The sequence below is a fragment of the Scyliorhinus canicula genome, chromosome 2 (genome assembly GCF_902713615.1).
Source record: "Scyliorhinus canicula chromosome 2, sScyCan1.1, whole genome shotgun sequence".
Taxonomy (NCBI): domain Eukaryota; kingdom Metazoa; phylum Chordata; class Chondrichthyes; order Carcharhiniformes; family Scyliorhinidae; genus Scyliorhinus; species Scyliorhinus canicula.
Window position 1 is genome coordinate 281,649,816 of NC_052147.1, and position 23,020 is coordinate 281,672,835.

General features: G+C 50.0%; 1 protein-coding gene across 4 annotated transcripts in view; it reads right to left on the bottom strand.

The window, feature by feature from the left end:
• slc4a3 (solute carrier family 4 member 3) overlaps positions 1 to 23,020 on the bottom strand; it is a 176,938-nt gene that overhangs the window by 79,189 nt on the left and 74,729 nt on the right. For all 4 annotated transcript variants that reach the window (XR_005459828.1, XM_038790157.1, XM_038790158.1 and 1 more), the window contains 3 exons: positions 20,929 to 21,065; positions 12,935 to 13,115; positions 5,994 to 6,129 (listed from right to left, as the gene is read on the bottom strand). Coding sequence is in view for 3 of the 4 variants with exons in the window: in XM_038790157.1 (XP_038646085.1) it covers positions 5,994 to 6,129; positions 12,935 to 13,115; positions 20,929 to 21,065 (454 nt within the window). In the remaining variant the exon portion in view is untranslated. The remainder of the gene's footprint in view (positions 1 to 5,993; positions 6,130 to 12,934; positions 13,116 to 20,928; positions 21,066 to 23,020) is intronic.

Here is a 23,020-nt window from a genome sequence, read left to right on the forward strand (position 1 = left end):
CCTATCCCCCCGGGACACAGTCCTCTACCCTTGTGGCCAGTATCTTAGCCAGCAGTTTGGCATCCACATTCAGTAGAGAAATCGGCCTGTATGACCTACATTGCTCCGGATCCTTCTCCTGTTTCAGGATCAGTGAAATTGAGGCATGCAACATTGTTGGGGGGAGGACTCCCTTCTCTCTTGCTTCGTTAATGTCCTCACCAGCAGTGGGCTCAACATCTCTGAAAACTTCTTATAGAATTCCACCGGGTAGGCGTCAGACCCCGGGGCCTTACCCGACTGCATGCCCTCCAGCCCCTTGATTATTTCCTCAATCTCAATTGGGGCTCCCCACCAGGTCCTCCTCCACTCTCGGCAACCTCAACTGATCCAAAAACTGCCTCTTCCCTTCCACCCCAGCCGGGGGTTCCGACTCATATAATTTACTACAGAAGTCCTTCAACAACTCGTTCAACCCCGCTGGGTCCAGGACAGTATTCCCGCCTCTACTCTTTACCTATCTCCCTGGCCGCCTCCCTTTTCCTGAGCTGGTGCGCCAACATTCTGCTTGCCTTTTCCCCGTATTCATAGATCGCCCCCCCCTTGCCTTCCTCAACTTTTCCACCGCTTTCCCTGTAGTCAACAGCCCAAACTCCGCCTGTAACCTCCGCCGCTCCCTCAGTAGCCCCGCATCCGGGGCCTCCGAGTATCTCCTGTCCACCTGGAGTATCTCCTCCACTAATCTATCCCTCTCAGCCCGTTCCGCCTTTTCTCTGACCACTGCCTTCACAGCTTCCTAAACCGTCGCTGCAGAGACCTCCCCCGTATCATTTGTTTCCAGGTAGTTCTGGATGGACTTGTTAACCTGCCCATAGATCGCTTAGTCCATGAGCAACCCCACATCCAGTCTCCACAGTGGGCGTTGCCCTCTCTCCACACTAACCCATAGATCCACCCAATGCGGGGCATGATCCGACACTGCGATTGCCGAGTACTCAGGACACACCACCTCCAGTTTTAGCGCCCTGCTCCGAACAAAAAGTCGATGCGAGAGTATACCTTGTGGACATGTGAGAAAAAGGAAAACTCCTTCGCCCTTGGCCGTGCAAACCTCCACATGTCTACTCCCCACATCTGTTCCATAAAACCCTTCAATTCCTCTTACCTGTCCTGGATTTTGACCGGTCCAAATCCGGTTCAATGACTGTGTTAAATTCTCCTCCCATGATCAGGTTATGTGACTCTAAGTCTGGGATCTTACCTAAAACCTGCCTCATAAATTCCATATTGTCCCAATTCGGAGCATATATGTTCACGAGTACCACCCGCACCCACTCCAGCTTCCCACTCACCATTATGTACCTACCCCCCGTGTCTGACACGATTCTCCCTGCCTCGAATGCCACTCGTTTGCTGATCAAGATCGCTACCCCGAGTCTAGTCCTGAGTGGAACACTTGGCTTACCACCCCTTTCTCAATCTCGTCTGGTCTGTAACCTTTAGGTGTGTCTCTTGTAGCATTGCCACGTCCGCCTTCAGCACCCTCAAATGCGCAAACACGCGAGCCCTCTTGACTGGCCCATTCAGCCCTCTGACGTTCCATGTCATCAGCCTGGTCGGGGGCTTCCAGCCCCCCCCCCCACCCACCTCCCTGCCGACTAGCCATCACCCTTTTTAGGCCAACTTCTAGCTCGCGCCCTCCGCCTCACCGAGCGTCCCCTTGGGCATTCGCCGTTCCCGACCTCCCATTTGTCCCCCAGTAACAGTTCCTCCCGTCAGCAAAGCAGCTCCCTCCCCTCCAGCAACAAGACTAAAAACCCAACCCCCCCCAAGTCAAGCTCCAGCTTAACACCTGCTCACCCCCCACTGCACTTCCGATGGTCAGCTGACCAATGCTGACTTGATAGCGCCCATCCCAGCACCAAGCAGTCTGTCTCCGCATTGTTTTCTCCCCTCTCCCCGCACATGGACAAACATTTTAAAAGCATCACATTCCCCAGTAAACAGTCACCAGAAATAAAAGTGAAGAGACAGTCACTTAAAAAAAAATCACCCAAAAGGTCAGAACCAACCCCAAAGCCAATTCCCCCCTAACCAGCTCCATGCAAGACAAAGCAACCTTTAACCATCTAAACAGCCCCTTATTACACATAGCACTACTTATATTTATACAACCCAGCACAACAAATCGCTGCCACAATACTTCTCCAAGGCTTCAGTGTCTTTTAATTCGCCTCCAGCCTATTTTCTTTAATAAAAGTCTATACTTCGTCTGGTGTTTCAAAGTAGAAGTCCCGTTCCTCATGTGTGACCCACAGGTGGGCTGGGTACAACATCCCGAACTTCACCCCCTTCTTAAAGAGGGTCGTTTTTGCCCGATTGAACCCAGCTCGCCTCTTGGCCAAATCAGCACCCAGATCCTGATAAATGCGTAGCTCACAGTTCTCCCACTTGCTGCTCCATTCTTTCTTGGCCCACCGCAGAACGTGTTCCTTGTCCAGGAAATGGGGAAAGCGTACCACCATTGCCCTCGGCGGCTCGTTCGCTCGGGGCTTCTTTGCGAGAGCTCTATGCACTCGATCTACTCCCAGGGACCGAAGGAACGCCCCAACCCCCATTAACTTCTCCAGCACGTCCGTCACATAAGCCCTCGCATCCGATCTCTCACTGCCTTCAGGGAGGTCGACAATTCTGAGATTCTGCCTCCTGGACCTATTCTCCAGGTCCTCCAGCTTCTCCTGCATTCTTTTCTGGCAGTCGTTCATCATCCCCACCTTGCTTTCCGGCACGGTTATATACTCCTCGTGCTCGGACAACTTTTTCTCCACTTCCTGGATCGCTCTCCCGTGGGTTTCCTGATTCTGCACCACTTAATCAATCGAAGCCTTAATCGGGTCCAGCGTGTCCTTCTTTAGCTTGGCGAAGCAATCCTCGAAAAACGTACCAGCTGCTCAGTCGACCACTGTGCCATCTCCTCGCGGCCCTTGCTCTCCGCCAAGCATTCCCGTGTTGCCGGCTCTGCTCGCGTCTTCCTTATAGGACTTTGTCTTCTCACACGGCCACTTCTGATCCAATTCTCCATACACCGGAGGGGGATTTCTCCTCACTGTCTCACTCTTCACTGATTTATCCCATAAAAACCCGGAAAAAAGGGGGAAAAAGGTCCAAAAGTCCGTCACAGGCGGGAGCTATCAAATGTGCGACCTACTCCTTCATTGCAACCTCCGGAGGTCCAGGTACTTCTTAAAGGGTGCGAGGCATCTCGCCTCTACCACCCTCCCAGGCAATGCATTCCAGACCGTCACCACCCTCTGGGTAGAAAGGTTTTTCCTCAAATTCCCCCCTAAACCTCCCACTCCTCACTTTGAACTTGTGTCCCCTTGTAACTGACCCTTCAAATTAGGGGAACAGCTGCTCCCTATCCACCCTGTCCATGTCCCACTTAATCTTGTACATCTCAATCTGGTCACCCCTCAGTCTTCTCTGCTCCAGAGAAAAGAACCCAAGCCTATCCAACCTCTCTTTATAACTTAAATGTTCCATCCCAGGCAACATTCTGGTGAATCGCCTCTGCACCCCCTCCAGTGCAATTAAATAGAACATATAGAACATAGAACAGTACAGCACAGTACAGGCCCTTCAGCCCACGATGTTGTGCCGACCATTTATCCTAATCTAAGATCAACCTAACCTACACCCTTCAATTTACTGCTGTCCATGTTCCTGTCTAAGAGTCGCTTAAATGTCCCGAATGACTCAGACTCCACCACCTCTGCTGGCAGTGCATTCCACACACCCACCACTCTGTGTGAACAACCTACTTCTGACCTTCCTCCAATCACCTTAAAATGATGTCCCCTTGTGACAGCCATTTCCACCCTGGGGGAGAGTCTCTGACTATCCACTCTGTCCATGCCTCTCATCACCTTGTGCACCTCTATCAAGTCACTTCTCTTCCTTCATCGCTCCAGCGAGCAAAGCCCTAGCTCCCTCAATCTTTCTTCATAAGACATGCCCACCAGTCCAGGCAGCATCCTGGTAAATCTCCTCTGTACCCTCTCTAAAGCATCCCCAGCCTTCCTATAATGAGGCGACCAGAACTGGACACAATATTCCAAGTGTGGTCTAACCAGGGTTCTATAAAGCTGCAGCAAAACCTCGCGGCTCTTAAACTCAATCCCACTGTTAATGAAAGCCAACATACCATACGCCTTCTGAACAACCCTATCAACCTGGGTGGCAACTTTAAGGGATCTATGTACGTGGACCTTAAGATCCCTCTGTTCCTCCAGACTTCCAAAAATCCGGCCTTTAACCCTGTATTCAGCATTCAAACTCGACCTTCCAAAATAAATCACTTCACATTTATCTAGGTTGAACTCCATCTGCCACTTCTCAGCCCAGCTCTGCATCCTGTCAATGTCCTGTTGTAACCTGCATCATCCCTCAACACTATCTACAACTCCCCCAACCTTCTTGTCATCGGCAAAACTTGCAACCCACCCATCCACTTCCTCATCCAAGTAATTTATAAAAACCACAAAGAGCAGAGGTGCCAGAACAGATCCCTGTTGCAGACAGAAAGAATATACATACAAAAAGCTTCAGCTAAACAGAATAAATAACCAGCCTTCCGCGCTGATTCATTCTCTTTGACCAACTAAAGTCATGCTTGGGACTTAACTGTCGGGTCACCATCAACTGGTGCATTCTCCATGGCAATGCCTCTACTAAACTAAATTTACTTGCCAACCAATCAGCACTCTCTTCGGGTACAGTAATTTTTTTGATTTGCCATACTTCTGAAATTCCTGATGAGTGCAAGTAGAAAAGCTCTGACAATTTATTTTTCAGCAATACTCAAGTTCTGTACGACCAAACAACAATACATCCCTGATTAGACTGCAGTCCGTAACTCACTCCTGGGTTATCTAGTATTCTATATACAAACCCCTGTGATCTTCTGATTAGATTCCAGCCTGTACCTCTGCGGTAAAATGGCCAACAGCCTGAATCTTAGGCCCGACACAGAATTGGACACTTTAAATCAAACCGCAGTCAGAACTACAGACAGGTCTGATGGTAATTCAAACAGCCAAATTCGAATTCACTGGTCAGAGACAGACAAGCCAGGACATGCCTGGACCAGTCCTGTGAACAGGTCGGAGATAATCGGCCCTATTCAGATAGATTGATTGTTGTGGATTGTACAGATGCAGCAGGACTTTCTGGCACCTTGATTTCCTGCTGTTACCATATAAGGGATAAGGTTATATGCGGACAATGCACCCAAGGATGGACCCGGGGTGGTGGGAGAGTTCTTGGTGTCCTGCCGCCGACCAGTGATCTTATTGGCTGAGAACCAGAGAAACCTCTGGAAGGGGGTGAAGAGGGGGATAAGAAGGGACACCCAGAGACCTTCCCCAGCGAAGACTCGACACTGAGACTGCGGACTAGACTCGGTGGCGAACCAGAGACGGACGGATGAGGCATGGGGGGGGGGGGATCACATTTACAGACAATGGACCTGAGACGATGGTGACTCAGAGGATTGGACCTGCAGCTTGGTCAAGTTCATTGGGCACAGGAAGTAATAGAATCCTGAGCAGATATAGTGGGAATAATTAGGACGGGTAACTGGTTTATTGTGTTTGTGAATAAACTTGGTTCAGTCGTGAACCTGTGTTGGTCCTTTCTTTATCTCGTAAAGTGACACCCACACTAATGCTCTGGGGTCGTGGTGTATAAAGCTAGCCTCATTGTCACACATAAACCGATTGAGTTTGCTAATATCCTTTAGGGAAAGAAATCTGCCGTCCTTATCAGGTCTGGCCTACACGTGACTCCAGACCCACAGCAACGTGGTTGCTCCTTAACAGCCGAGCAAACCACTCAACAACAAATGAAACACCTATACCCTGTCAAAGAACAAAAGAAAGAAAACCTCACTCCCCTCGCTACCACTGACTCTATGGTTTGGGGTCGGTGATTGCTCCCAAATCCTCAGGGGATACCTGTGTTTGACGAGAAGTGCTCTCAGTACATTGGCCTTGTCTTCCGGTTTGATCTGATCAGTGATCACCATGCTTTCGACGACCAGCTGGGCAATTCCAGGCAATGTTTTCTGTTCCAGGTCCAGCAGCACTGACCCTGTCAGAGACACACACACACACACCTTAGAACATAGAACATAGAACGATACAGCGCAGTACAGGCCCTTCGGCCCACGATGTTGCACCGACATGGGAAGTCAAAAACTAGAGGCCATCTAACCTACACTATGCCATTATCATCCATATGCTTATCCAATAAACTTTTAAATGCCCTCAATAGAACATAGAACATAGAACGATACAGCGCAGTACAGGCCCTTCGGCCCTCGATGTTGCACCGACATGGAAAAATCTAAAGGCCATCTAACCTACACTATGCCCTTATCATCCATATGCTTATCCAATAAACTTTTAAATGCCCATAATGTTGGCGAGTTCACTACTGTTGCAGGTAGGGCATTCCACGGCCTCACCATTCTTTGCGTAAAAAACCCACCTCTGACCTATATCTATTACCCCTCAATTTAAGGCTATGTCCCCTCGTGCTAGCCACCTCCATCCGCGGGAGAAGGCTCTCACTGTCCACCCTATCTAACCCTTTGATCATTTTGTATGCCTCTATTAAGTCACCTCTTAACCTTCTTCTCTCTAACGAAAACAACCTCAAGTCCATCAGCCTTTCCTCATAAGATTTTCCCTCCATACCAGGCAACATCCTGGTAAATCTCCTCTGCACCCGTTCCAAAGCTTCCACGTCCTTCCTATAATGAGGCAACCAGAACTGTACGCAATACCCCAAATGCGGCCGTACCAGAGTTTTGTACAGCTGCAACATGACCTCATGGTTCCGGAACTCAATCCCTCTACCAATAAAGGCCAACACACCATAGGCCTTCTTCACAACCCTATCAACCTGGGTGGCAGCTTTCAGGGATCTATGTACATGGACGCCGAGATCCCTCTGCTCATCCACACTGCCAAGAATTTTACCATTAGCCAAATATTCCGCATTCCTGTTATTCTTTCCAAAGTGAATCACCTCACACTTCTCTACATTAAACTCCATTTGCCACCTCTCAGCCCAGCTCTGCAGCTTATCTATGTCCCTCTGTAACCTGCAACATCCTTCCGCACTGTCAACAACTCCACCGACTTTAGTGTTGTCTTGCAAATTTACTCACCCATCCTTCTGTGCCCTCCTCTAGGTCATTTATAAAAATGGCAAACAGCAACGGCCCCAGAACAGATCCTTGTGGTACGCCACTCGTAACTGAACTCCATTCTGAACATTTCCCATCAACTACCACTCCTCTGTCTTCTTTCAACTAGCCAATTTCTGATCCACATCTCTAAATCACCCTCAATCCCCAGCCTCCGTATTTTCTGCAATAGCCGACCGTGGGGAACCTTATCAAACGCTTTACTGAAATCCATATACACCACATCAACTGCTCTACCCTCGTCTACCTGTTCAGTCACCTTCTCAAAGAACTCGATAAGGTTTGTGAGGCATGACCTACCCTTCACAAAACCATGCTGACTATCCCTAATATATTATTCCTATCTAGATGATTATAAATCGTATCTCTTATAATCTTCTCCAAGACTTTACCCACAACAGACGTGAGGCTCACCGGCCTATAGTTACCGGGGTTATCTCTACTCCCCTTCTTGAACAAAGGGACCACATTTGCTACCCTCCAGTCCTCTGGCACTATTCCTGTAGCCAATGATGACATAAAAATCAAAGCCAAAGGCTCAGCAATCTCTTCCCTGGCTTCCCAGAGAATCCTAGGATAAATCCCATCAGGCCCTGGGGACTTATCTATTTTCACCTTGTCCAGAATTGCCAACACTTCTTCCCTACGCACCTCAATGCCATCTATTCTAATAGCCTGGGTCTCAGCATTCTCCTCCACAACATTATATTTTTCCTGAGTGAATACTGACGAAAAGTATTCATTTAGTATCTTGCTTATCTCCTCAGCCTCCACTCACAACTTCCCACCACTGTCCTTGACTGGCCCTACTCTTACCCTAGTCATTCTTTTATTCCTGACATACCTATAGAAAGCTTTTGGGTTTTCCTTGATCCTACCTGCCAAAGACTTCTCATGTCCCCTCCTTGCTCGTCTTAGATCCTTCCTCGCTTCCTTGTAACAATCAAGCGCCCCAACTGAAACTTCACGCCTCATCTTCACATAGGCCTCCTTCTTCCTCTTAACAAGAGATTCCACTTCTTTGGTAAACCACGGTTCCCTTGCTCTACCCCTTCCTCCCTGCCTGACTGGTACGTACTTATCAAGAACACGCAATAGCTGTTCCTTGAACAAGCTCCACATATCCAGTGTGCCCAACCCTTGCAGCCTACTTCTCCAACCTACACATCCTAAGTCATGTCTAATGGCATCATAATTGCCCTTCCCCCAGCTATAACTCTTGCCCTGCGGGGTATACTCATCCCTTTCCATCACTAACGTAAAGGTCACCGAATTGTGGTCACTGTCTCCAAAGTGTTCACCTACCTCCAGATCTAACACCTGGCCTGGTTCATTACCCAAAACCAAATCCAATGTGGCCTCACCTCTTGTTGGCCTGTCAACATATTGTGTCAGGAAACCCTCCTGCACACATTGTACAAAGAACGACCCATCTAATGTACTCGAACTATATCTTTTCCAGTCAATATTTGGAAAGTTAAAGTCTCCCATAACAACTACCCTGTTATTTTCGCTCTTTTCCAGAATCATCTTCGCCATCCTTTCCTCTACATCCCTAGAACTATTGGGTGGCCTATAGAAAACTCCCAACAGGGTGACCTCTCCTTTCCTGTTTCTAACCTCAGCCCATGCTACCTCGGAAGAAGAGTCACCATCTAGCATCCTTTCCGCCACCGTAATACTGTCCTTGACTAGCAGCGCCACACCTCCCCCTCTTTTGCCCCCTTCTCTGACCTTACTAAAACACCTAAACCCCGGAACCTGCAACAACCATTCCTGTCCCTGCTCTATCCATGTCTCTGAAATGGCCACAACATCGAAGTCCCAGGTACCAACCCATGCTGCCAGTTCCCCTACCTTATTTCGTATACTCCTGGCATTGAAGTAGACACACTTCAAACCACCTACCTGAACACTGGCACCCTCCTGCGAAGTCAAATCTGTGCTCCTGACCTCTATACTCTCAATCTCCCGTACCCCAAAACTACAATCCAGGTTCCCATGCCCCTGCTGAATTAGTTTAAACCCCCCCAAAGAGCACTAACAAATCTCCCCCCCAGGATATTGGTGCCCCTCAGGTTCAGATGTAGACCATCCTGTCTATAGAGGTCCCACCTTCCCCTGAAAGAGCCCCAGTTATCCAGAAATCTGAATCCCTCCCGCCTGCACCATCCCTGTAGCCACGTGTTTAATTGCTCTCTCTCCCTATTCCTCGTCTCACTATCACGTGGCACGGGCAACAACCCAGAGATAACAACTCTGTTTGTTCTCGCTCTGAGCTTCCATCCTAGCTCCCTAAAGACCTGCCTGACATCCTTGTCCCCTTTCCTACCGATGTCGTTACTGCCAATGTGGACTACGACTTGGGGCTGCTCCCCCTCCCCCTTAAGGACCCGGAAAACACGATCCGAGACATTACGTACCCTTGCACCTGGGAGGCAACATACCAAACGTGAGTCTCTCCCGCTCCCACAAAATCTCCTATCTGTGCCCCTGACTATTGAGTCCCCAATTACTAATGTTCTACTCCTTTCCCCCCTTCCCTTCTGAGCAACAGGGACAGACTCCGTGCCAGAGGCCCGTACCCCATGGCTTACCCCTGGTAAGTAGCTGTTACTACCTTGTTTAGTAACAGCTCCCATCCAGGAACAGCAGCACTGAGGAAAACCCTCCCACCTCATTTACACTCCCCCCTCCCCCCACGATCCCGCTTTCCCTACTGACATTCTCCCCAATCCCCTCTCTCCCCATTTACATTCTCCCCAATCCCCTCTCTCCCCATTTACATTCTCCCCAATCCCCTCTCCCCCATTTACATTCTCCCCAATCCCCTCTCTCCCCCATTTACATTCTCCCCAATCCCCTGTCCCCATTTACATTCTCCCCAATCCCCTCTCTCCCCATTTACATTATCCCCATCCCCTCTCTCCCCATTTACATTCTCCCCAATCCCCTCTCTCCCCATTTACATTCTCCCCAATTCCGTCTCTCCCCATTTACATTCTCCCCAATCCCCTCTCTCCCCATTTACATTCTCCCCAATCCCCTCTCCCCCATTTACATTCGCCCCAATCCCCTCTCCCCATTTACATTCTCCCCAATCCCCTCTCCCCCATTTACATTCTCCCCAATCCCCTCTCCCCCATTTACATTCTCCCCAATCCCCTCTCCCCCCATTTACATTCTCCCCAATCCCTTGTCTCCCCATTTACCTTCTCCCCAAACCCCTCTCTCCCCATTTACATCCTCCCCAATCCCCTCTCCCCATTTACATTCTCTCCAATACCCTCTCTCCCCATTTACATTCTCCCCAATCCCCTCTCTCCCCATTTACATTCTCCCCAATCCCCTCTCCCCCATTTACATTCTCCCCAATCCCCTGTCTCCCCAGTTACATTCTCCCCAATCCCCGGTCTCCCCATTTACATTCTCCCCAATCCCCTCTCCCCATTAAATTCTCCCCAAATCCCTCTCCCCCCATTTACATTCTCCCCAATCCCCTCTCTCCCCATTTACATTCTCCCCAATCCCCTCTCTCCCCCATTTACATTCTCCCAATCCCCTCTCTCCCCATTTACATTCTCCCCAATCCCCTCTCTCCTCCATTTACATTCTCCCCAATCCCCTCTCTCCCCATTACATTCTCCCCAATCCCCTCTCTCCCCATTTACATTCTCCCCAATCCCCTGTCTCCCCATTTACATTCTCCTAAACCCCTCTCTCCCCATTTACATTCTCCCCAATTCCGTCTCTCCCCATTTACATTCTCCCCAATCCCCTCTCTCCCCATTTACATTCTCCCCATCCCCTCTCCCCCATTTACATTCGCCCCAATCCCCTCTCCCCATTTACATTCTCCCCAATCCCCTCTCCCCCATTTACATTCTCCTCAATCCCCTCTCCCCCATTTACATTCTCCCCAATCCCCTCTCTCCCCATTTACATTCTCCCCAATCCCCTGTCTCCCCCATTTACATTCTCCCCAATCCCCTCTCTCCCCCATTTACATTCTCCCCAATCCCCTCTCCCCATTTACATTCTCCCCAATCCCCTCTCCCCATTTACATTCTCCCCAATCCCCTCTCCCCATTTACCTTCTCCCCAAACCCCTCTCTCCCCATTTACATCCTCCCCAATCCCCTCTCCCCATTTACATTCTCTCCAATCCCCTCTCTCCCCATTTACATTCTCCCCAATCCCCTCTCTCCCCATTTACATTCTCCCCAATCCCCTCTCCCCCATTTACATTCTCCCCAATCCCCTCCCTCCCCATTTACATTCTCCCCAATCCCCTCTCCCCAATTTACATTCTCCCCAATGCCCTCTCCCCATTTACATTCTCCCCAATCCCCTCTCTCCCCAGTTACATTCTCCCCAATCCCGGTCTCCCCATTTACATTCTCCCCAATCCCCTCTCTCCCCATTTACATTCTCCCCAATCCCCTCTCCCCATTTACATTCTCCCCAAACCCCTCTCCCCCATTTACATTCTCCCCAATCCCCTCTCTCCCCCATTTACATTCTCCCCAAACCCCTCTCCCCCCATTTACATTCTCCCCAATCCCCTCTCTCCCCCATTTACATTCTCCCCAATCCCCTCTCTCCCCCATTTACATTCTCCCCAATCCCCTCTCTCCCCATTTACATTCTCCCCAATCCCCTCTCTCCCCATTTACATTCTCCCCAATCCCCTCTCTCCCCATTTACGTTCTCCTAAACCCCTCTCTCCCCATTTACATTCTCCCCAATCCCCTCTCTCCCCATTTACATTCTCCCCAATCCCCTGTCTCCCCATTTACATTCTCCTAAACCCCTCTCTCACCATTTACATTGTCCCCAATCCCCTCTCTCCCCATTTACATTCTCCTGAACCCCTCTCTCCTGAACCCCTCTCTCCCCATTTATCTTCTCATGAACTCCTGTCCCCCTAGTCACATTCTTCCGGTCCCCCTAGTCACATTCTTCCGGTCCCTCTCTCCTAAATCCCTCTCTCCCTATTTACATTCTCCCGGAGTGTGGAAGGTGGCATTGGAATAGTCAAATCCCGGTAACAAAGGCACAAAGTGAGGTTTCAGGAGCACGGAGAGGTAGACCTTCTCCCCAATCCCCTCTCCCCATTTACATGCTCTCCAATCCCCTCTCTCCCCATTTACATTCTCCCCAATCCCCTCTCTCCCCATTTACATTCTCCCCAATCCCCCATTTACATTCTCCCCAATCCCCTCTCTCCCCATTTACATTCTCCCCAATCCCCTGTCTCCCCATTTACATTCTCCTAAACCCCTCTCTCCCCATTTACATTGTCCCCAATCCCCTCTCTCCCCATTTACATTCTCCTGAACCCCTCTCTCCTGAACCCCTCTCTCCCCATTTATCTTCTCATGAACTCCTGTCCCCCTAGTCACATTCTTCCGGTCCCTCTCTCCTAAATCCCTCTCTCCCTATTTACATTCTCCCGGAGTGTGGAAGGTGGCATTGGAATAGTCAAATCCCGGTAACAAAGGCACAAAGTGAGGTTTCAGGAGCACGGAGAGGTAGACACAGACAACGTGACTGAGGGGGGGGGAAAGGAGGTTGCCTTGGTGATGGGGAGGACCAGCAAACGGAAGCTCAGTTCAGGGTCAAACAGAAAGTGTAATGGGCACGGCCTGGTGGGAACATGCACTTTGCAGCAGCACTCACCCTGTCCAATGGTCTTTCTCAACTCCAGGAGGCTGCGAAATGTGAGGGACGCCACGTGCGGTTTGCCCCACTTATACGTCTCTGAAACCACGTCTTCCTCAAACTTGATCCAGCGGGCAGTCTCCTGCCACTTGACCTCATTGTTCTTACCCATGACCAGCTCATTCAGCTCGACAAAAACCTGTGTCAACGATGGGGGAAGGAGAGTGAAATAAATATTCAGTGAGATTGTCTTGAGGTTGGTGGAGGCAGGAGATGATGACAGCACAATGTAGCCTCCACACCAAACCCTCTTTGCACACACACACACACAAAATGGTTCAGATATGGGTTGCGTCTAAATTGGAGGAGGATAAATATTCTGGCCGGGAGGTTTGCTCATGTCACACGTGAGGATTTAAACCAGTTTGGCAGGGGGCTGGGAACCAGAGCAAGGGTGAAGGGGAATTAGGGAATAGGGCCAGTAAGACACAGAGGAAGAGGAGGCAGGGTGTGATTGCTGATCAAAATGGGTCTGAAGTGTATTTGTTTCAATGCGAGAAGTAACAGGTAAGGCAGATGAACTTAACGCTTGGATTAGTACTTGGAACTATAATGTTGTTGCCATTACAGAGACTTGGTTAAGGGAAGGGCAGGATTGGCAGCTGAACGTTCCAGGATTTAGATGTTTCAGGCGGGATAGAGGGGGATGTAAAAGGGTTGGGGGAGTTGCGCTACTGGTTAAGATGAATATCACAGGACTTCCGGTTGCGGCTATGCGGAGCTAAGCCGCACGTTCGGCAGCTCCCGCCAGGAACGGACCTTTGGGCTCTTTTTAGGGCCCCCAGCGGCACTTTTTCGACGGTTCCCGACGTGGGAAGGTGATAACAACATTCCTCCAATGGTATATGGCTTGGACCAGGAGTGGGGCGAGTAAAATAGCGGTGGCAGCGCCAAAGCAAAAGCGGGGGAAGAGGCACAAGATGGCGGCCGGCGGAGACCTGGAGGCATAGGGCGCAGGAGCAGCAGGAGACTCTCCAGCGCTGCTTCCGGGAGCTCAAAGCGGAGCTGCTAGAGCCTTTGAAGGCTTCCATCGACAAGCTGATGGAGACTCAGACTGCCCAGGGGGTGGCAATTCGGGAGAACCGACAGCAGGCCTCTGAAAGAGAGGATGAGGCCTCAGCCCTCGTGGAAAAGGTGGAGATGCACAAGGCGCTTCATAAAAAGTGGGAGGAGCCGTTCGAGGAGCTGGAGAACCGGTTGAGGTGGAAAAATTTGTGGATCTTGGGCCTCCCAGAGGGGCTGGAGGGGTCAGTCTTGGAGGCCTATGTGGTCATCATGCTGAACTCGCTGATGGGAGCTGGGTCCTTCCAGGGGCCCCTGGAACTGGATGGAGCCCACAGAATACTGGCAAGAAGGCCCAAGCCGAGTGAGCCGCCACGGGCGGTGCTGGTGCGGTTTCATCGGTTCGCTGACCGGAAGTGTGTGCTCAGGTGGGCCAAGAAGGAGCGGAGCAGCAGGTGGGAGAATGCGGTAGTACGGATCTACCAGCTCTGGAGTGCGGAGGTGGCTAAGCGGAGGGCTGGGTACAACCGGACGAAGGAGGTGCTACATCAAAAAGGAGTAAAGTTCGGCATGCTGCAGCCGGCGCGTTTGTGGGTCACCTACAGGGACCGGCACTTCTATTTCGAGTCCCCGGAGGAGGCGTGGGTCTTCGTGCAGGCCGAGAAGTTGGACTCAAACTGAGGGTTGGGTGCGGGGGGCTCTGTGTAACTGTGTTATCTTTTGAGGGGGGGGGTTTCTGTTTAATGTTGGTTCTATGTTGTTTTCAGGGTGAGTGGGGCACTGTCTTTTTGCTTGGGCTTGGTGGATGGGCTCGAGGAGGGGGGACTTTAACTTTCCAAATATTGACTGGAAATACTATAGTTCAAGTACTATAGATGGGTCAGTTTTTGTGCAGTGTGTGCAGGAGGGTTTTCTGACACAGTATGTAGACAGGCCAACAAGGGGCGAGGCCACATTGGATTTGGTACTGGGTAATGAACCCGGCCAGGTGTTAGATTTAGATGTAGGTGAGCACTTTGGTGATAGTGATCACAACTCGGTTATGTTTACTTTAGCAATGGGCAGGGATAGGTATATACCGCAAGGCAAGAATTATAGCTGGGGGAAAGGCAATTATGATGCTATTCGGCAAGATTTAGGATGTATAGGATGGGATCGGAGTATTTTCGCTTATATCGAGGGACGAGGCAGGGGTGTCCCCTGTCCCCCCTGCTCTCTGCGTTAGCAATTGAACCCCTGGCCGTGGCGTCGAGGGAGTCGAGGAACTGGAGGGGACTGGCACGAGGGGGGGAGGAGCACCGTGTGTCGCTCTATGCCGATGATTTATTGTTGTATGTGGCGGACCCGGTGGGGGGAATGCCGGAGGTGATGAAGATCCTTAGGGAATTTGGGGAGTTTTCAGGATACAGCTCAACCTGGGGAAGAGCGAGCTGTTTGTCGTGCATCCGGGGGACCAGGAGGAGGGGATTGGTAGGCTCCCACTAAAAAGGGCGGAGAAGAGTTTTAGGTACTTGGGAGTCCAGGTGGCCAGGAGCTGGGGGGCCCTACACAAACTCAACCTTACAAGGCTGGTGGAGCAAATGGAGAAGGAGTTTAAAAGATGGGACATGTTGCCGCTGTCGCTGGTGGGCAGGGTGCAGTCCGTCAAGATGACGGTGCTCCCGAGGTTTTTGTTCCTGTTCCAGTGCCTTCCCATCCTTATCCCGAAGGCTTTTTTCAGGAGGGTCAACAGGAGAATTACGGGGTTTGTGTGGGCGCATGGGACCCTGAGGGTGAGAAGGGTGTTCTTGGAGCAGGGCAGGGATTGGGGGGGGGGGGGGCTGGCTCTGCCCAACCTCTGTGGGTACTATTGGGCTGCCAACGCAGCGATGGTGCGTAAGTGGGTGATGCACGGGGAGGGGGCAGCATGGAAGAGGATGGAGGTGGCGTCCTGTGTGGGCACGAGCCTGGAGGCGCTGGTGACGGCGCCGCTGCCACTCCCTCCAACGAGGTATACCACGAGCCCGATGGTGGCGGCTACCCTCAAAATGTGGGGGCAGTCGGGGAGACACAGGGGGGAGGTGGGGGCCTCGATGAGGTCCCCGATACGAGGGAACCATCAGTTTGTCCCGGGGAATATGGACGGTGGGTTCCTGGGTTGGCACAGGGCGGGTATTAGGAGGTTGGGGGACCTGTTTCTAGATGGGAGGTTTGCTAGCCTGGGTGAGCTAGAGGGGAAGTTCGGGCTCCCCCCGGGGAACATCTTCAGATACATGCAGGTGAGGGCGTTTGCCAGGCGGCAGGTGACGGGGTTCCCCCTGTTGTTCTGCGTGGGGTCCAGGACAGGGTGCTCTCCGGGGTGTGGGTTGGAGAGGGGAAGATTTCGGAAATATACCACGTGATGCAGGAGATGGACGAGGCCTCGGTGGAGGAGCTAAAGGGTAAATGGGAAGAGGAGCTGGGTGAGGAGATTGAGGAGGGGACGTGGGCGGATGCTCTAGGAAGGGTGAACTCCTCTTCTTGTGCGAGGCTCAGCCTCATACAGTTTAAGGTGCTGCATAGGGCTCATATGACCGGGACGAGGATGAGTCGGTTCTTTGGGGGCGAGGACAGGTGCAATAGGTGCTCAGGGAGCCCAGCGAATCATGCCCATATGTTCTGGGCATGCCCAGCGCTGAGGGAATTTTGGAAGGGTGTAGCAAGGACGGTGTCGAGGGTGGTAGGATCCAGGGTCAAGCCAGGCTGGGGGCTCGCGATATTCGGTGTTGCAGGGGAGCCGGGAGTGCAGGAGGCGAAAGAGGCCGGCGTTCTGGCCTTTGCGTCCCTAGTAGCCCGGCGGAGGATTCTTCTTCAGTCGAAGGATGCGAGGCCCCCAAGTGTGGAGGCCTGGATCAATGATATGGCGGGGTTTATCAAATTGGAAAGGATGAAATTTGCCCTGAGGGGATCAGTACAGGGGTTCTTTAGGCAGTGGCAGCCTTTTCTAGATTTCCTAGCAGAACGATAGGGAAAGAGGCCGGCAGCAGCAGCAGCCCGGGGTTGGAGGGACGTGTACATATGTTCTTTGTTTACGACGGGCGTTAATCTATTTTTTCTGTTTTGTATTTATGGGGGGGGGGAGGGGGGGTGTTTGTTCTCTTTGGTTTTTCTCAGTTGTTAATATATAATTTGTTGTTATTAATATTTTGTAAACATTTGAATAAAAAAAAATTTTTTTTTAAAAGATAAATATCACAGCTGTACTGCGGGAGGAATCCTCGGAGGGTTCATACAGCGAGGCTATATGGGTACAGCTCAGGAATATGAAGGGTGCAGTCACAACGTTGGGGGTTTACTACAGGCCTCCCGACAGCCAGCAGGAGATAGAGGAGCAGATAGGTAGACAGATTTTGGCAAGGTGTAAAAGTAACAGGATTGTTGTGGTGGGTGATTTTCACCTACCCTCTATTGACTGGGACTCACTTAGTGCTGGGGGTGTGGATGGGGCAGAGTTTGTAAAGAGCATCCAGGAGGGCTTCTTGAAACAATATGTTGATTGTCCAATTAGGGAAGGGGCTGTACTGGACCAGGTATTGGGGAATGAGCCCGTCCAGGTGGTCGACGTTTCAGTAGGGGAGCAATTTGGGAACAGTGACCATAATTCAGTAAGCTTTAAGGTACTGATGGATAAAGATAAAAGTGTAGTCTTCGGGTGAAGGTGCTAAATTGGGAAATGTTAATTTCAACAATATTAGGCAGGAACTGAAGAATGTAGATTGGGGCAGAGGTTTGAGGGCAAATTAACATCTGGCCTCTGGGAGACTTTCAAATGTCAGGACCGGCATGTTCCTGTAAAGATGAAGGATAAGTTTTGGGAAACTTGGATAATGAGAGTTATCGTGAGCCTAGTCAAAAAGAAAAAGGATGCATTTGCCAAGGCTAGGAGGCTGGGAACACACAAAACAAGTTTGGAATACAAAGAAGTAGAAAGAAACTTAAGCAAGGAGTCAGGAGGGCTAAAAGGGGCCACAGAAAGTAATTGGCAAGCTGGATTACAGAAAATCCCAAGGCTTTTTATACATATATAAAGAGCAAGAGGGAAGCCACGAAGAGGGTTGGCACACTCAAGCACAGGGGAGTTGATCTGTGCGTGGAGCCAGAGGAAATGGGTGAGGTATTAAATGAGTACCTTGCATCAGTATTCACCAAAGGGAAGGACTTGGTGGATGAGGTGGAAGGGTGTGTAGATATTTTGGATCATGTTGAGATCAAAAAGGAGGCGGTATTGGGGGTCTTGAAAAACATTAAGGATAGATGCGGGCAGGTTGTTTCCACTGGCGGGTGAAAGCAGAACTAGGGGACATAGCCTCAAAATAAGGGGAAGTAGATTTAGGACTGAGTTTAGGAGGAACTTCTTCACCCAAAGGGTTGTGAATCTATGGAATTCCTTAGCCCAGTGAAGCAGTTGAGGCTCCTTCATTACATGTTTTTAAGGTAAAGATAGATAGTTTTTTGAAGAATGAAGGGATTAAGGGTTATGGTGTTCGGGCCGGAAAGTGGAGCTGAGTCCACAAAAGATCAGCCATGATCTCATTGAATGGCGGAGCAGGCTCGAGGGGCCAGATGGCCTACTCCTGCTCCTAGTTCTTATGTTCTTATAAGTCCCCAGGGCCTGATGGGATCTACCCCAGAATACTGAAGGAGGCAAGGGAGGAAATTGCTGAGGCCTTGACAGAAATCTTTGTATCCTCGCTGGCTACAGGTGAGGTCCCAGAGAATTGGAGAATAGCCAATGTTGTTCCTTTGTTTAAGAAGGGTAGCAAGGATAATCCAGGTAATTACAGGTGGTGAGCCTTACGGCAGTGGTAGGGAAATTATTGGAGAAGATTCTTAAAGACAGGATTTATTTCCACTTGGAAATAAGTGGACTTAGTAGCAAGAGGCAACATGGTTTTGTGAAGGGGAGGTAGTGTCCAACTAACTTGATTGAGATTTTTGGGGAAGTGACGAGGATGATTGATAAGGGTAGGGCAGTGGATGTTGTCGACATGGACTTCAGTAAGGTCTTTGACAAAGTCCCTCACGGCAGACTGGTACAGAAGATGAAGTTGCACTGGATCAGAGGTGAGCTGGTCAGGTGGATACAGAACTGGCTTGGTCATAGAAGACAGTGGGTAGCAGTGGAAGTGTGCGTTTCTGCATGTAGGGCTGTGACTGGTGGCATTCCTCAGGGATCACTGCTGGGACCTTTTTGTAATATCTATATATACATGATTTGAAGGAAAATGTAACTGGTTTGATTAGTAAATTTGTGGACGACACAAAGGTTGACGGAATTGCGGATAGCGATGAGGACCGTCAGAGGACACAGCAGGATATAGATTGGTTGGAGACTTGGGCAGAGAGATGGCAGACAGAGTTTAATCCGGATAAATGTGAGGTTAGGAATTTTGGAAGGTCTAATACAGATGGGAAATATACAATAAATGGCAGAACGCTTAAGAGTATTGACAGGCAGAGGGATCTGGGTGTCCATGTATACAGGTTACTGAAAGTGGCAACTCAGGTGGAGAAGGTAGTCAAGAAGGCATGCGGCATGCTTGCCTTCATCGACCAGGGAACTGAGTTTAAAAATTGGCACGTCATGTTGCAGCTGTATAGAACCTTAGTTAGGCCGCACTTGAAATATAATGTTCAATTCTGGTCGCTAGGCTACCAGAAGGATGTGGAGGCTTCAGAGAGGGTGCAGAAGGGATTTACCAGGATGTTGCCTGGTATGGAGGGCATTAGCTACGAGGAGCGGTTGAATAAACTTGGTTTGTTATCACTGGATCGACGGAGGTTGAGGGGCGACCTGATAGAGGTCTACAAAATTATGAGGGGAATGGAAAGAGTTGATAGTCAGAAGCTTTTTCCCAGGGTAGAGGGGTCAATTACTAGGGGGCATAGGTTTAAGGGCAAGGATTAAAGGTGACGTACGAGGCAGGTTTTTTTTACACAGAGGGTAGTGGGTGCCTGGAACTCGCTGCCGGAGGAGGTGGTGGAAGCAGGGACGGTAGTGACGTTTAAGGGGCGTCTTGACAAATACATGAATAGGATGGGAATAGAGGGATATGGTCTCTGGAAGGGTAGGAGGTTTAGTTCAGATGGTCGGTGCAGGCTTGGAGGGCCAAAGGGCCTGTTCCTCCGCTGTACTTTTCTTTGTTCTTTGTTCTAAATGTCCAATGCACTAATCTCGAGTACGTTGCTGTGACTCAGTGGGTTACACTTTCCCCTCTAATTCCAACATGAATCCAGTTGCACCCCAGATCCTTGAGGTTACAATCCAGGCTGACACTCCCAGTACAGGACTGAAGGAGTGCTGCACTGTCATCAGTCAGGAGATACAGAAGTCTGAGAACACGCACGAACAGACTCAAAAACAGCTTCTTCCCCACTGTCACCAGACTCCTAAATGACCCTCTTATGGACTGACTTCATTAACACTACACCCCTGTATGCTTCACCCGATGCCGGTATTATGTAGTTATATTGTGTACCCTGTGTTGCCTTATTATGTATTTTCTTTTATTCCCTTTTCTTTTCAGGTATTTAATGATCTGTTGAGCTGCTCGCAGAAAAATACTTTTCACTGTGCCTCAGTACACGTGACAATAAACAAATCCAAATCTAGATGAAGTGCTGAAACAGGGCCTATCCACCCCCTGAGGGGGCTTTTAAAAAATCCTCTATTTTGAAAAGCAGGGGAGTTCAATCTTGGTGTCCTGGACAATATTTATCACTGAACCAACATCAATAAAAATAAATGATCTGCTTATTATTTTATTCCTAATGTGGGAGCTTGCTGTATGCACATTACAACAGTGACTAAACTTCAAAAACGCAGTTCACCTGCTGTAAAGCCCTTTAGGATGCCCTGGGGTCATGAAAGGCACAATCTGAATGCAAGTGTCATGTTACATTGAACAAGGAGAGAGTGAAGATGCAGATACCTCATGGGCTTTCCTTTCCGTCCGAATCTTTTTCATGCTGGCTTGGGAGATTTTGATGTTAAATATACTCATTTGGCTTCTTGACAGTTTCTTGACCAGGTGGCGACGAACTCCAGGGTTGTCCTCAAATCGATGGCCTGTGGACAAAAAAGAAAGCTGGGTCCAGAAACTTCTCCATAAATAAAGATGTTTGCCTGGGTACATAGATACATAGAAGATAGGGGCAGGAGGAGGCCTTTTGGCCCTTCGAGCCCGCTCCGCCATTCATCACGATCATGGCTGACCATCCAACACAATAGCCTAATCCTGCTTTCTCCCCATAGCCTTTGATCCCATTCTCCCCAAGTGCTTTATCCAGCCACCTCTTGAATATGTATGCATCAGCATATTTGTGTACATTTACTCTTCTTCATCCCCGCAGTGGGTAATCCTCCTGTCTCAAGGAGTCAGAAGGTTGTGGGTTTAAGTCCTACTCCAGAGATTTGAGCACAAAATCCCAGGCTGACACTTCCAGTGCAGTACTGAGGGAGTGCTGCACAGTTGTGGGCTCCGTTGTTTGCCTCATCTGCTGTTTTAGATGGACGCAAATGATTGCCTTGTTTCAGGGAAGAGCAGGCGAGTTCTCTTTAATGTGCTGGCCAGTATCAATACCTCAACTAAGACTGTGAAAACAAATTATATGGGGCGGGATTCTCCATTTCTGAGACAGTGTTGACGCGGGTGCAGCATTCGTGGACTTTCTCGTCAGCAAAACTGGTGCTGCACCTGGATCGACTCAGTGACGGTTGAGGGGCTATCACCAGCGCCACGTGGAGCACAATCTATTCCAATGAGAAACATTGCAGGATTCACCGGGTCCGTGACACTCAGGTGGTTGATAAGCTGCAGCCCCACTTACACAATACGCTCCCCACGCACACTCATCCCAGCCAACAAGTTGCCACAGGTTGTACTGGAGCACGTCCATACCGCTGATGGGTCGGCTGGGACCAGGCAGCACCCGGGGGTGCCCTGGAGGGACACCTGTATGAGCCATGACCCTAAGTTCATAGTGGGCAGCCAGCGGTGTGCGCAGCTGCATTGCCGCTGTGGCAATGGTGTTCCGTGCCCGTCCACCCCGATCCCACAGCCTACCTCCTGGCCACCCCCCGCTACTTCCCCCGGCCCTGGCAGAAGCTCCTCTCTGGCCAGCGGCACAACTGTCAGCCAACTATGGCGATGTTGGACACTTCCCATACCCCCTCTCACTCCCTCAGCAGCCACGGCGTCGGTTTCAAGATTTTTAAAAGCACAAATGAACCGCGCCATCGAGAACGTGGCCCATTGGAGACTCCGTAGAATACCGGGTCAGGCCTACTAATGATATACACATGGTATTTACTGTACATGCGTTCCGGACCACATTGACGCCGCTGTCGAGGTGCTGGAGAATAGCGCCAAATTGGTGCCCGCCACGACTTTAGCGTCACAACCTATTCTCCGCCCAATCAAGTTTCGTGATTTCAGCATCAGCCAATGAAGAATCACACCCATGATCTTTTATTGCTTTGTTGTTTGTGGGAACTTTCTGTCCACAAATTGAATGCCTGGTTATATACATTACAACAGTGACTACATTTCAAAAGTGCCTTTTTAGTTCTATCGCACTTTGCAACATCAATGGATCAGACTCTTCACGTAAAATGTTGCATGCAACCCGAGTAAAATACATTCCATTTGGTTCACTTTCTCTATGTTGGTCAGAGCAGAGGGAGTTTTCCTCACCATGTAACTATTGTACCTACTTTTTTTTTGGTTAAATTTTAGAGTACCCAATTACTCTTTTTTCCAATTAAGGGGCAATTTAGCACGGCCAATCCACCTACCCTGCACATCTTTGGGTTGTGCGGGTGAAACCCAGGCAGACACGGGGAGAATGTTGGCATTGTTGACTTCAAGGAGTTTATTGATATATCAATAGACTTTGATTATGATGAGGGACCAGAGCCTCAAGTGGAGCGTTAATACGGGAGGTGCAGCCTCTTATACGATTACAGACAAATTAGATACAGGAGTAGGTGGCGGCCATTCACCCCTATGTGCCTGCTTCACC